Consider the following 15,315-nt stretch of genomic DNA (forward strand, 5'->3'; position numbering starts at 1 on the left):
GTAGAAATCTGTTTTGAGCAGAGAGAAGTGTTTGAGACACAGGCAGCCAGAATGCCAATCAATTAAGGTGTCTACTTGACTCAGGAAATATCCAGCTATAAAGTTCAATCTGTTGTCAAAATACTTTAAAGTATAAATCAATTTTGTGCGAGAACCTCTCTTTTAAAAAATATTCTATTAATTCTCTGAGAATTTTATAGAATATATTTTGAACATATTTGCCTCCCTCAACTCCTCCCCTTCCCATCTTCCTGAGCATGTGGTTGGCCTCCAGGGATCATACCAGGAAAGAATGCCAACTTTCCCTCTCCCAGCAACAATCAAATGTTCACAGCTTCTCAGCAAGTGATAGAATTGTGTGTCTACCTTCCCTACTCTTGAGGGAGCTGCACAAGACTCTCTTACTAGTCATATATTGGCCCAACTTTCTGGGGTTTCCAGGAAGGTCACAATGGATGCTCCATTGAAGATGTGGGCTGTTGTTTTCCTATGGTATGATTTTTCCAGGAGAATTATATTGAGCCACTATATTGTCAACAGAATATCAACTAGAATGAGCTAAGGGATTCTCAGATAGCTAAGTAAAACATGATTTAGGGGATCTGTTTCCAGAGGTCATTAGCATTTGAATTGATAGAGTGAGAAAGATCCAGTTTCATTAATGTGAGCAGTAGTCATATAATATGTTTAGACCCAAAAAGATGGAAGTAAGGTAGATGAATTCTCTCACTCACAGAGATGGGACAGTTATATGCTGCTCAACATCACTGCTCCAGATTCTCGGACCTTTAGCCCCAGTCTGAGACTTACAGCATCAATTTCTCTGATTCTTGGGACTGTAGATTCACAACCAATTACACTACCAGATTTGCTGGTTCTCCAAGTTCCAGATAGCATTTTGTGGAATCTCTCATCCTCTCTAATCTAGTGACCCAATTCTCTCTTGTGCAGAGAGACAGGCAGATAGACAGACAGACAGACAGACAGACAGATAGATGATAGATAGATAGATAGATAGATAGATAGATAGATAGATAGATGATAGATAGATAGATAGATAGATAGATAGATAGATAGATAGATAGATAGATAGATAGATGATAGAGATAGATAGATAGATAGATAGATAGATAGATAGATAGATAGATAGATAGATAGATAGATAGATAGATAGATGAAAGATACAGATATCATATACATACCTCACCTGTGTATGAATACCTGAGGCCAGAATAGGTTGTCAGATCCCCTTAATCTGGGTTTACAGATGGTTGTGACTTTCCCTACTGGAAAGTCTCAAAACTGAACTCAGGTCCTCTGGAAGAGCAGCAAATGATCCTAACTACTGAGCTATCTCTCCAGCACCCAAATTTCTTTTCAAAGGAATTTTCCAATTGGTGTGGTAGTGCATGCCTGTAATCCCGAAACCTAGGAGAAAGAACAGGGGTCTCCAGTCCGAGTCCATCCTGGACAGCAGTAAGTTCCAAGCAAGGCTGAGTTGCACAACAAGACTTTGTCACAAAGGGGGGGAGAGAATTTCCCAATCCTCATGTATATACAAAGAAACTCTAATTCTCCTTTTTGTCTCAGGTATGAAGACTTAGAGTGCTACAGTCCTGTGTTTCTTAATGTGAGCCAAACAACAAAGCATCTGCAGAATTTCACACATTTTAGTAGCCATGCCTCTAATAGGTCCCTGAAGATGCAGGTAATGTAATTTATTTAACACAATAGATTCAATATATTCCCATTTCAATGTGACCAATATAAAACTATTAAAGTGATATTTTGCATTCTTTGTGTTGAATCACCGGAAGCTGGTATGGGCTTGCCGTGTCTTTCTCGCTGAATTAGTTTCATCGTAAAGTCCCCATGGTCATAGTGTGCCTAGTGGCTATCAAAGCAGACAGACCTGAACTAGAATTTTCAGCAGTGTACAACTGTGCACACAGACACTTGCACGTGCACGCGCGCACACACACACACATCTCATACTCTGTAGCAACATCCACCACATGAGGCAGGAGGCACTTAACTGCATTCGGTTTGAAAAATCGTGTGAGCTGCTGAGACAAGTGGATGACCGGGGCTCTCTAGCCAGAGAGCCTACCATGAGTAGCAAGCCCCAGGCTGGGGACAGACCCTGAGCCAAAACAACAGGGTGGACAAAGACTGCGTTATGACCTTGAAGTTGACCTCTGGTCTACACACACAACCAGCACATATGTGAACTTCATACACAAACATGTACACATACATATACCCTAAAAAGGAAGGAAAATGGGAATGCATATGTGTTAGTATGTGCTTATATTTCCGTATGTGAGGAGGATTCATGAAAACCAGCAAATGTGATCCCCTAATGGTGGGCAGCACAGCGGAGAGACAGAAGGAAAAATGTGGTTTCAATCACATGACAGATTCACCTTTTTTTTTTCTACCTTACTGCTTCAAAATTGGCCATTTCATAAAAATCGTATCTTTACTAATCTTGTTGCTACATTTTGAGTTTCCTAGATTCCTTCATTAGTATTTCTCTGAGCTATGTGCATTATAAAAATATAAAGATCATTCCTTTAACGCATTTGCTGTTACACTTCTCAGGCTCCACGTTCATAAGTGTATACAAGGTCCATGCCTTCTTAGTCCCCTCTGCAATAGTTTCCTGATATAGAAAATACCGAAGTATTCCCTGATTTATGGATTTTTCATAGTGGCCATTAAAATACACATCAAAAATGCTCTTAGAGAAATGTTTCATATGCCACATTTTGGAGACAGCAATTTTTCAACAAAAGACAAAAAAAAATGTATAATATAGAAGCAACTTTTAAATTGGCTCTAGACTTTTTTTTAAATAAAACTTCCGAGAAAGCAGTTTTAAAGCATATGAATTGAAGTAAGCTATTTTATGCATATTTTTCATAAGTATTATGATGGTGAACAGATATACATACTATCAATCTTAGTTCACAGGCAGTTGAACAATAAAGCAATGTTGCTGCTTTATGAGTTGCTATTTATTTTCTGATCCTGGGGTTTTTGCTCAGCTGAAAGAGATTTAAATTAGAAGCCACGCCTTCTTCCCTGTTAACAACCTCATCCCCGCCAGATGAAGCCAGTATACATCCGGGACTTCAAGTGCTGGCAGCACTGAGGGCTGGGGAGGGGACAGCGATAGAGACCGTGCTCCAGTTATTGGCCTCCCAAGGCTGCGGCCGAACTGATGGTCATCATCCCTGCCCTTAGCATCACATCACAGGGGCACTTCTGCCGTTCCAAGTAACCCCCCAAAATGACAAACTTTGCCACAAATGAGCAATCTGTCTCATTCCTAAGGTCTCCCTGTACTGACTGAGTTGACCTGCACTGGCTTCACTGGCACAAGCTTAGTACCTATTGTACCACTTCATCTTCCACAGGACAAATGAAGAGACTCCAGTGGAGAGGACCTAAGTCAGTGCCGCGATGCCTGCTTACCGTAGAGCTCGACTCTGAAGCCCTGACTGATTTAGTCTAAAGTCAAATCCTTATGGTGTGCTGCTCACACACACTCAGGTAAGCTCTGCTTCATAAGCATTTAGCATCCAGACACCTGAGCCAACTGTACAGTACTCATGTAACCCTAAAACAAATAAGTTAATTTGCTCAGTACCAGTTATTAGTCAACTCAGAAATGATGCATCAATAATGTTGCATGGCTAAATGCCCCTCAGTATGCTCAGAGCCCCATCAGCATCTAAGAGGCAGTTTCAGCCTCTGTGATTTATCTCTCCCCTACTATAGTATATATCACCCAGAAAACAGTCCTAGTCACAAGCATATTTCAAATCCCAAACATTTTGGAAGATATTTCATAATATAATTACAGTGGAGGAAATAACTGCATTGTAATGGCGCTTACCCGCTCTAGTAAATTCAGAAGTAATAAGATGTGTATATCTTTCTGTATTAATTTGCTTCTTCCTAATTGGCTGCTTCCAGTACAAGTTGCCACAGACAGTTACTTTAAATACATTTCCCAGTGTAAGCCCCTTCGTGTGTTTCCTTGTGGCTTTCTACTTCACTGAGTCAGAACATAATTCAGAATGTTATAGTGCCTCAAGTTTATTAAAAATAGGACTTAATTTGTATATAATATAGTCTTTTCTGACAAGCAGACTGCTTCACAGAGCTGCGTGTAGTTTTATGGGCCAGGCACAACAGCTCAGAACCGCACAAGACGGATTAAACTCATTAGTAGCATTATGCCTGACTTGAGAGTACAGAGACTCAGCGAACATATGACTGGCCGGGAGCTGATCTGCCTTACCTCCAGGCTGCAGTTCACACAATAAATGCTTTATAATGTTTCTATTAATTGGTCTGTAAGTTGTTATGAGTGCTAAACAGCTTTACTGGTTTGTTAGCCTTTTCCACTGAAGCCACCTACTTCTTAAACTTCGGCTCTCATTTGGGATCTTGTGTAAAAGCAAAGGTTCTGTTTCAGTGGAGATAGGGTCAGGCCTGAGAATGTGCAGTATGTGAAGATTCCCAAGTGACATCCATAAAGCGCACAGTGAGTAGGGAGGCTACAAATCTTCCTTCGAAACTACATTAGAGCGTGCATCTCAGTGTTCCTGTGTACCTTGTTTCACCTCTGAGTTCTTTTCTGTTGTGGCTTGCTTATGTCCCCAGAATTCATCAGTTGGGAAATTAATCTCCAGTGTAATGCAAATGCACTGCACTGAGTGGTGGACCTTTGAAGGGTGGTCAGGTGAGGAGGGTTACGAGTTACGAGTTATTGCTGGAGAGGATTAGTTACCACAGGACTGAGTTCCTGAGCGAAGAATGAGTCTCTCTCCATCTTCCGCTTCCTCCTCCTTTCTTCTCTCCTTGCCTTTTCCTTCTCCCTTTCATCCTCTCTCATTTCTCTGTCTTCCACACACAAAATTAGAATAGCGAGGCTTACCAGACTCTGTCCCCACTGACTATAGATTTCCAGCATTCAGAACTATAGGAAACAAATCTCTGCTCCTATAAATTAGCCAATCTTAGGCATGCTGTCATAGAAACAACAGAGTAAATCAATACGATTATGATCTTGTACTAATTATCATCTACTTTTCTAACCATAATTCTCCTAAAATAGAGTCAATACTTACCTGACATTCTGTTGTATTTTCAGTGCCTACCATAATTAATACTCAATTCTTATTAAATATTGATCATCAAATGAATTCTTATGTACAAGTGATAAAAATTTTATATGCACTCTTGAGCTCATATAAACGTTCTCCCAGCAATGCTATCACAAGAATGTCACCAAAACACTGGAGTCACGGCTTAATTTTATAGAGCCCCTTATACTCTCATTCCCTGAATCCTCACAACAACCCTATGATGGAAGGCATTATTTTAATTTCTATCTTAAAAAGTAAAACATAGAAATGTCCAGCTCCTTATTCAAATTGACCAAGCTATCCAATACCTTTGCTGGGATACAAACCCAGGCAGGTGGGCGTAGGTCCATGTACCCAGCTCCTACACCCTGAGCTAAGCATCGTGGAATCATTTCACTGCTTACCTCGCTGGGCTTTGCATCTACAGAATGGTTCTTAGATCGCCCGACAGAATCCTATATCTACTTGACATTTCGATTCAGTTCTTAGGTTCAACCCTCTTTTGCAGAAACCCCATAGATTTTTGTCATGAGATAGTGTGTAGTTTTGGAGGCAGACAATATGAATGCCGGATACCTAAGACTTACTCACTAGAAAACACTCACGATTAAGACACTTGACTGGTCCATGAAGGGGTAACGTTGAAGGTAAATATCTACATGAGTGTGTAGATTCTGTGTGCCTATCAAGAATTCCAGAGAAAGTGGTGTATCGTGGTGGTGCTCTCAAGTTGGAGAGTTTGAAAACTTTTACAATATATCCCTAGAGAAATGTCAGTGACCTACTCCATGTTCCTGGTTGACAATGACTGACAATAGTCACCTAAACTGTAAACCTTTCCACATCACAAGAAGGGAATACAGATCTTGTCTACGTTTAGACCCACCACATTTTATAATTTAGAGATAATATGTGTCATTGTTTATGATCATAATAAAGCCTTACAACTATTTTGAGTATAAAATCACTATGGTAACAGTTTTTCTGATTAAACTCAGAGTTGTAATGCCTTCTGCTAATGGAAGACATGGCTTTTAATGCAGGTACTCTGTATCATTTTATATTGGGGCTCGTTTGACTTTATGCCAGGCAAGGCTTCATGTTAACTTACCTAATGCAAATCCTATATCATAATATGCAATAACTCGTGCTGCATGACTAATCATTTAATAAAAATCTTACTGATTGGAGCTTTTCAAAGGCAAGTGAAAATGAATGATATCATCAGAGGGAAAAACATAAAAAATTAGGGGATTCTACAGTCAATAGTTGTAGTTGTTGATATATTTCACTTATTTCTACAAAACTGCTTCTTGAATTATCAAAGTTAACATTGTATATCACTGAGGAAAGTTTTAACTTTTTATCATACTAATTTACTGTGTGTGTGTGTGTTTGTGTGTGTGTGTGCAGAATGCTGTTGTGCACAAATGAACATCAGAAGACAGCTTGTGTGAGGATGTTGTCTCTTTCTACCATGCATGTCCTTGGGATTGAACTCGGGTCTTCTTACTTGGCAGCAAGGGTCTTTACCTTCCGAGTCATCTTGCCAGCACAGGACTCTGTACTCATATTATTTTCTTATATAACATCGGGTCTCCTTACCTGGCTACCTATACCTTGGTGAATTTTTTTAAATTACTTATCCAATGGCAAATATTTTACAGACATCTTACAAACAATGCAGACCATAAATTTTCTTCTATGTGAGCAACACTTAAACTGAAACAGAGTTTCAAAACAATTAGAATAGCAATAGGGGCACCTTCCCTCACTGAACCCCTGAGACACTCCACGGACACTTGGTCACCAGCTAATGTGCTGATTTGGAAGACCGTGGAATCTTAGGAGGGAGGCTGCACCTCACTGCAGGAAGAGGACCACTGGAGGTGGGCCTTGGGGTTTGATAGCAGCCCCACTTCCTGTCTGCTATTTCCTGAGGACAGCTGCCTCCTGTTCCCGCCTCTCTGCCTTCCCTGCCATCATGGACTGTCTTCTTTCAGACTGTGAGCCAAAATAGGCCCTTCCTCCCCTAGGTTGTCTCTGATCAGGGATTTGGTCTCCGCAACTAAAATACTAGGGCTGCTCAGCATTTCATTTACCAATTGAGTGCAGTCACAGAAAATCAGAGGCATGGACCTTTAAAACTCTCCATCGCTTGTGAAGAAGATGCAATTGTAGCATCCGTAAAAAGAATTTGTCCTTCTACCCTGGCAAGTGGCCCCATAACGATGCTCAGAAATCCACTGAATGGATTAGGGGACCCAGGTACTTTCCTCGGGTGTTACAGCTCATGAAATGAATGAAGCAACACACTGAACGTCTTAACAAAGGTTCGGGAGCAACAGCGTATACTACGTAAAACAAGGAAAGTGGCTGGGGAAATGCAATAAACATTCCAAGGTAGGAGGCACCAGATGCCAGCATTTCCCCAATCAGATAGTAAAGTATCTCCGTATAGGTATACTTTATGTAAGTAGTGGCACTATGGATGCTGTATTTACACGAGGGAACCCAGAACTTCAATGTTTGCTTACATACCAGCTATGGTGGCCATTTAATATTGCTTTTTTCTTTTCTTCTTGAATGCCAGATGAGTAAATCATAGGAATAAAAACTGTAAACTCGCTTAAGATGAAAGGCCTTACTTGGGATTTTGAGAGTTTGTTATCATATATTGAGGTGTGAGAGGCATGAGAATTATTCAACCAATGAGTTCTGCTCCTACCCAGCCCTTATTTCAAGTGCCCTCGCAAATATTTTCACCGACTTAGAGATGTAGTAAAACATACTGCATTTTGATCAACATCTGAAATGTGTCTGTATGATGAGCTTGCTGCTACTCATGAACTATATTCACAACATTTTCAAAAACTTCAGTGTATCATTTATGACCAAAACTACGGCTGTCTTGGTTTCCCTTGATTCTGTTTAAATCCTTAAAATGCTTCGTTGCCTTAAGTCATCCCTATAGTTGCAAAGGTGGACGTTAGTGACAGAAAACGGTTTTAAAACATCTTCGGTGGGCTTAAGAAAGACCCTGGCTGCCGTATACTCAGGTATGCGCGCTACGCTAGCGATTCCTCTGCCCTCTCATTCCTGGGAGTGTCGTTCATTCGGTCAAAAAGAATGCTATTATTTGAAATCTTTTGCTTGTCAGTGAATTATTTTCTGCAGCAAAATCCCAAAGGGGGATGTAAAATTAACTGTAGGTAGGTGAGCCCAGAGTCAATACTACATTCTAGGAGTTTCCATAATTTTGGTCCGGTGAAAATACTTAGGAATTGTGTCTAAATTCCCTAAGGAGTGGACATGCGCATTGCCTCTATTTCAACAGTGACCATTCTGGTCACTTACGATTATAATACCAACAACTTTCCCTGATGCAGGCAGCAAGCTTCTGTTACTACCAAGGCTGATGAGATAAGAACAAGAGGCTCTATGGCTGGTGAAGGCCAGAGTGTCGTGATTGGCAGGACACCTGGGGGTGGGGGTCATCCACTGGACCTTCAGGCTCTAACCCCAGGAACCCTTTCTACTGGGTTTAAATGGGCCTGCTTGTTTTCCACTTTTGTTATTAAAATAGAAGTGGGAATCTGCTTTCCCCAGCCTATCAGCATCTCTCTCCTCAGCCTGCCTGACCTTGAGGCGGTGCAGCTGCTCTGGTGGAGTTAAAAATGGACCTTCACGCTGGCTTTAGTTTCTGTTGCTCTGCCTGCACGTGTCCTCCCACTGATCTGTTTAGCACCCCCTCTTTACCGTTTCTGTTGTTGTTTTTCTGACAAAGGGTTTTTAGCCTAGACAGCTGGTCCTGCTTTTCAAGGCCCTAACCTGCAGGTCCTTTGCACACGTAGTTCCCAAAGCGCGGGACTGGTGCGGGAACCTCTGTGCTTGAACCAAACCCCAGCCCCAAGTATCTCCGCACTTTCTTCTTCTTTTGATCGACTGGGAATACTCACACCTAGCAAATCCTGTGCTGTGGGCGCAGGGTAGCAGGGTAGAGAGAATAGGGTGGCTTGGGGTGTTCGGGGAAACACCCCAATAGGGTTTGGCGGCTTGCTTTTACGGGTGTGCGATCACCTCTGCTCGCTTTTGCCCAGGACTCCTCGCGAGAGTCAGGGGCATTATCCCAGCAGGATAACTCTTCATTCTCCTGCCTCCAAACTTTTGAAAACCAAAGCCTAAACTTCTTCCAAAACAGGCCTACCCGGAACTTCAGCTTCTGGGAATGGCAATTGCTCCAAACTATCCTGCGGGTGGAGCAGGCAACGGAGATCCCGTTAGTGGTTTTGTTTAGTTTCTTGGCACTGCCCCCCTTCAATTCAAGCTCCCTGCTTTTAGAAGTCAGGTCTTAGAACAGTGCCAGGCTCGCCCTGGCCGCGGAGAACGTTTCAGTCACAGATGTAGCATCCCCAAAGATGTCCCATTGATTCCTGAGTGCAGCTGAAGCCAGAGAGCTCTGGCCACATCCGACCACCTGCAGAGACTGGGTGCGGACTGGAGTTGATGGGTGAGCTGTCAGAACAGGAGCATAAAGGCTGCTCACAGAACACCGGCTCAACTAAGCCAAGTACTTATTCAGGATGACACAGCAAAGCCCCAGGCCATGGCTAACAGGACCTGGAGCTTCCTCCTGCCTGAACAGCTCCTTAGCCAAGACCTGGGCAGTCTAAACTTGGAAGAACGCAAGGCATGGGCAGGAACGAACATCAAAGAATCCAGGTTAGTGGCCAAAGGGAGGTAGGTGGTCCTTAGGTGAATTACAGTCAGGGTGACCAGTGGCCTACCCAGTTAGCAGCAGGTGTCCGCCCGAGTGGTGGCTGATCCTCAATTCCCAGAGGCTGGTCTGGGCCCCTGTCTTCACTGGGACTGAAAAGCCTGCCACCTGACCCGGCAGGGGCGGGCCGGGGCACGGGCCGGGCGGGTGGCGCAGGTGGGCGTGCCGGCCAGGCAGGGAGGCAGGACCTATAAAGCACTCTGTGTTCCGGAGGCGGAGCGGCAGGGCGCAGGCTGTGCGGGTGGGCGCGGTGACCCGCAGCCTTTGGCTCGCAGCGGGACTTCTGCCGGGGACCACTGTCCAAGGATCGGGCTACTGAGGGACATCTGCCTCAGTTTACCCCCTCACCGTCCGGTGAAATCCCTGCAGGTGAGCGACCGTCGGAGGCGGGAGTGGGCAGGGTCACTTCCCAGTTGTGCTAACTTTCGAGCTACTTTCAACTGGTTGGCTGTAGTTGGCGTCTCTGTTCCCTGTGCTTTGTCAACTTGAGTTACCAAGGCTGGTCCCTCCCTCTGAAAGGGCAGTGCCCGGGCTAGTTCTCTCTAGCGATGCCGGGACTCAGAGGAGCCTTTGCACTTCTTGCGTGCTTTTGCAAACTTCTCTCGCTTTTTCCCTACAGCGCCTTGGGGGAAACCGTTCTGCTCCGCGAGGGAAACAGAGCCGTTGACCATGGTTGCAACGGGCAGTTTGAGCAGTAAGAACCCGGCCAGCATTTCAGAGTTGCTGGACGGTGGCTATCACCCTGGGAGTCTGCTAAGTGGTGAGTCGCCCCGGCTGCCCACCTCTCTCCTATCCGAAGGTCGCGGCCCCTCTCTAGATAGTGTAAGCGTCCCTGCCTGAGCGCACGAGACCTCATTCCCTCATAGACAGAGAAGACTATGAAATCCATCTGAGATGTCTTTCCAAACTTCCTTAGCATTGTCTGCTCACCAGAAACAAACATAACTGCGTTGTTCTAGTCTGCTAACAAGTTCTTGAGGATGAAGTTCCCTATCCCCCCCTGGTTGGGACATTAAGGGTTTAGCTGGGTGTGTTATAAGACATGCATTTACTTGTGTAACCAGCACCACTACATATTCCTCCCAAATTCTTCTCTGCCTGTTTGCCATTTATTCCCTCTCTTTCGCGTCCCCAGAGAACCATCCTTCAGCGTTTTGTTACTATGTTAGTTTTGCTTTTAGAGTGTTAGATGATAATGCAATGTGTGTTCTTCTGAGTTGGGTTTGCTTTTCCACAACTTAATATTTTGGAGCTAGATCCTTCCCTATTAATGTGTTACTTTCCATAACTAAGTAAGATTCCGTTGTGAAATGAATCCGCTATTCTATTCCTAATGTCAGAAGAACAGTTTAGTAGCCCTGGCCCCACATGAATCATCCTTTGCAACTCTGAATAGCAGTTTCTAATTTAACAGGCTACTCTACTATCAAAGATGGTGTGGGCACAGATTAAACCACTTAAGCTCTATACATTTTCCTCGTTTGTAAGATAAAATTAAGATAATCCTATAGGACAAAACTCTAAAAGTGTCTGTCTTTAGTGTAGCTAAAATATAGATAAACTACAGATATGATTTATATGTTCGGTAAATAAAAAAGAGCAGCGACCTAAGTAAACGCATGAAGTGGAAAGCAGGGAGAGATGATGGAGGTCTGAGGCCACTGTGTGGTATGGCACCCTGCCAGGTGGTAGGATTAATTTGGAAGGTAGGTGGCCAAATGCAGAGCTATCTATTTTCCTCTGAGCAAACCCAACTTTGTTTTCCTGGGTCTGTTTTGTTTTGCACAGCTAAGAAAAACCTACCCAGCCCAGTTATAAATAACCTCATGAACCTCAAAGGTCCCCTTCTCTGTGAGCAATCTTTAATCAAACAGCTCGAGGCTAAAATTGGACCTCCAGGCCATTCTAGCAAAGACTTTTAAAGAAAAATAAAGAGTTGAGTAGCTCATCGGTACTGTGATGGACTTACTTACAAGGGCTTGCAATCACTCTGTGTTTTCATACATACACACCAACGGTCCCTTTGTGAAGCAAAAGTAATGATTTTTATTCCAGATGTTCTGCTTATTCGCTACAAAAACACTGAAATAAACTTGGAAAACCCTACAGAGAGAGCAAGTGAGAAAGGATATAACTAGTAATCTCGGATGACCATGGATAGGTTTTTGCTGCATAATCCTCGAGACTCTGAGAAGACATAGCAATCTAAAGAAAAAATTTTGCACCTAGCACCATATTCATCCGAGTCTTGAGAGCACGGATAAGCTTTCAGACTTGAAAGGTTAAATGAATTATTTCACTGCCTATGGGTTAACGGCAAAGTGAGGCATGCTAACTCTCAAAGCTGTATCCAAAGCAGTTAGATGTAGAAGCTAGTGGTGCCAGGATTCCTGTGCCAGGAAGACATTGTTTCTCTCGTCTCTAAAACACTCCTTTCTTTCAGATTTTGACTACTGGGATTATGTTGTCCCTGAGCCCAACCTCAACGAGGTGGTATTTGAAGAGACCACATGCCAGAATTTGGTTAAGATGTTGGAAAACTGTCTATCCAAATCAAAGCAAACCAAACTGGGTTGCTCCAAGGTCTTGGTCCCTGAGAAACTGACCCAGAGAATTGCTCAAGATGTCCTGAGGCTCTCCTCTACGGAGCCTTGCGGCCTTCGGGGTTGTGTGATGCACGTGAACTTGGAAATTGAAAATGTGTGTAAAAAGCTCGATCGGATCGTGTGTGATGCTAGCGTGGTGCCCACCTTCGAGCTGACACTCGTGTTCAAGCAGGAGAACTGCTCGTGGACCAGCCTCAGGGACTTCTTCTTTAGCAGAGGTCGCTTCTCAACGGGCCTTAGGCGAACTCTGATCCTAAGCTCAGGATTTCGGCTCGTTAAGAAAAAACTGTACTCTCTGATTGGAACAACGGTCATTGAAGAGTGCTAAGGAGGAAAAGCAATTAAAGGTTCCTAATGAGTGGATAATAAACCTCTAAAGCTATTCAGTCAGTCATTTGTGGTTTGCCTGCCTGCCCTCACCAAGAACTCCCAGATTTAGGCCATCTTCCTTCTCTCGCCCATAGCAACCTACTTCAAAGGCTGATTTTTTTTTTTTTTTTTTTTTGCTTTTAAGACATAATCCAAGAGAGCAAATTGTCCACATAAGTGTCCGAATAGAATGGGATAAGGAAGAAAAAGAAGCAAGGCACTGCAATTTTATATTCGGTCTCGAATTTAACAGGTAGTCTGGGTAACAGAAAAAGACACACTTTACCTAATTCGGCTTTCATTTGCCCAGGGCTTCTTGTTGTTGTGCTCTCTCTCTCTCTCTCTCTCTCTCTCTCTCTCTCTCTCTCTCTCTCTCTCTCCTCTCTATCTCCTCTCAGAGTGATCTTCTCAATGACAGGATCTTACCAGATGATGTCCAGCCCATCAAAATATCCAGAGGTCCAAACCACCTGCTTCCTGCTCGAATTTGAAGAGGTCTTACACAAGAGGGTACAGTTAAATCGACAGGCTTAATTAAAATGTCACCTTACCTAAGAGTGAATAAATATCACAGTAACAAGAGCATGACCTCCCTGCTTGGTGTTCTCCCCACACCCATGCCCAAGGACAAACAGTTTCCATAGTATTTTAATGATTACAGCACTACTTCCAATGTCTTTGGAGGATCACGTCAGCTCAGTTTTCCTAGTTCTCAGCTGTTGAATGTTGTCATAACTTCTTTAGTCAGAGAAAGAGAAATGGCACACCGGCCTTCTTGGCATGTCGTTGATGTGGCTGAGCAAACAGTGATTTCCCATCTATGAAGATGGAGAAGGGGAAGCTCAGATCCTGGCCTGGGTCACGTCCACTTGATAACATTGCCGCTTTATGCCGTTAAGATGCTCTGTCCCTAGCGAAGCATCTCACCCCATCGTGGTGGCTCATCTCCGGCATCTTCTGGGAACTGGACCACCTTTCACTAACTTTGCACTTCTTAATTGTCGATGTGTTTATATTTGCAGAACCCAATTTGACTTTGAGATGTTGCTGCTACTAAAGATATGAAAATCCTGTAATAACTTAAGACAACCACTGCACACACCCAGCCTCAGCCCACCTTCCATACCCACGCCTAGGAAACAATAAATGCTTCATTCGGTTGGCTTTTGCTTTATGAGTTTCTGTTTTTATGGCCATGAGGTAATTTACCCTCCACATGATTCTGCTCTATTCAGCAGGGTCTTATCATCCTTGGGTCATGGAAAGAGGTGTATTCAGGTCTCCTGCCCGAGCCTTTAGTATAAGTTCATAGAGATCAGTGCCAGCATGATTGGGACAGATGTCCTCAGCCTGGCCTTACACAAACAAGCCTGATGCAGTTACTGGTCCTGCAGGGGACCTGAGACATCACTGCTCCAATGAGCATGTGTTCTAACAAACTGTACACTTTGGATGCTGGGACAGACACCACAAAGCAGTCTCCACAGGACTGGGCCTGTCGGCAAATCCCTGCTGTTTTGTAGGCTTGTGGATGTCCAGGGTTCTGAAGGCCACTGTGCTTCTGTAGCTGCTTGGAGACATCACCTGGGAGGATGCTGAGGCTTCACAGGCACTGATGTAGATCCTTTTCCCACTAGCAGCTGTTACTGGCTCTCTTGCCTATTTCAATCACAAAACGATGATGGCTCAAGGAGGCTCTTACAATGATATTCCTGTTAAAACAAAATTAAAGTCTGCCTGTTTTTTACAATAAAACATTATACATTTTTAATTCTCTTACCCTCTTGGTTTTTTTCTGCGTTTGTGTCATGGTCTCCCTACAATAGATTTGACAGTATTTGAAGGAAGATAATGAATTATTCCTTTTTAACAAAGCTATTTTGCACCCTCAATTATATTGTTCCAATTACACTTATGTACTTACATATCAGTAAAGAGTTATTTGATTCATAAATTTCCAACTTTCTCATATTTTCAATAGGAAGACATTAAACGATCTGAGCATTATTGGCAAACAAATCCCAAAACTCATTATGTGAAGACATTTTGTATAGCTTTCTAAATTGTCAAACATATATATATATATATATATATATATATATATATATATATATATATATATTTCAGTGTACAGATTCATTTTTGCTAATGAATTATTTTTAAATGACAACTCCTCTGAATTCTCCTTCAATTAAAATTTAAATTTTTTCATATACCATTTTTGTCTCTTCAAATTAAGGCTCATTATCTCAGAATTCCAGTAACTATCCTCAAACATCTAAAAGATACACTATTACACACACTGAACACTATATGGACAGACTCAGGAACATTTGATTTGAAAATAGATTAGAAACCGTATTCTTTGTTTATGCTTGGGATTGAAACCACTGCTTCAAGC

At 42.9% G+C, this 15,315-nt stretch overlaps 1 protein-coding gene across 1 annotated transcript; it reads left to right on the forward strand.

Annotated features, from left to right (window-relative positions):
- Positions 1-10,140: 10,140 nt before the first annotated feature.
- Ddit4l (DNA damage inducible transcript 4 like) lies at positions 10,141-14,811 on the forward strand. Its single transcript, XM_057793534.1, has 4 exons — positions 10,141-10,308; positions 10,559-10,699; positions 12,383-12,892; positions 13,333-14,811. The coding sequence occupies exons 2-3, from the start codon at positions 10,609-10,611 to the stop codon at positions 12,871-12,873; spliced, it is 582 nt and encodes a 193-aa protein (XP_057649517.1). The 5' UTR covers positions 10,141-10,308; positions 10,559-10,608; the 3' UTR covers positions 12,874-12,892; positions 13,333-14,811.
- The last annotated feature ends 504 nt before the right edge of the window (positions 14,812-15,315 follow it).

This window comes from Chionomys nivalis, chromosome 18 (genome assembly GCF_950005125.1).
Source record: "Chionomys nivalis chromosome 18, mChiNiv1.1, whole genome shotgun sequence".
Lineage (NCBI taxonomy): Eukaryota > Metazoa > Chordata > Mammalia > Rodentia > Cricetidae > Chionomys > Chionomys nivalis.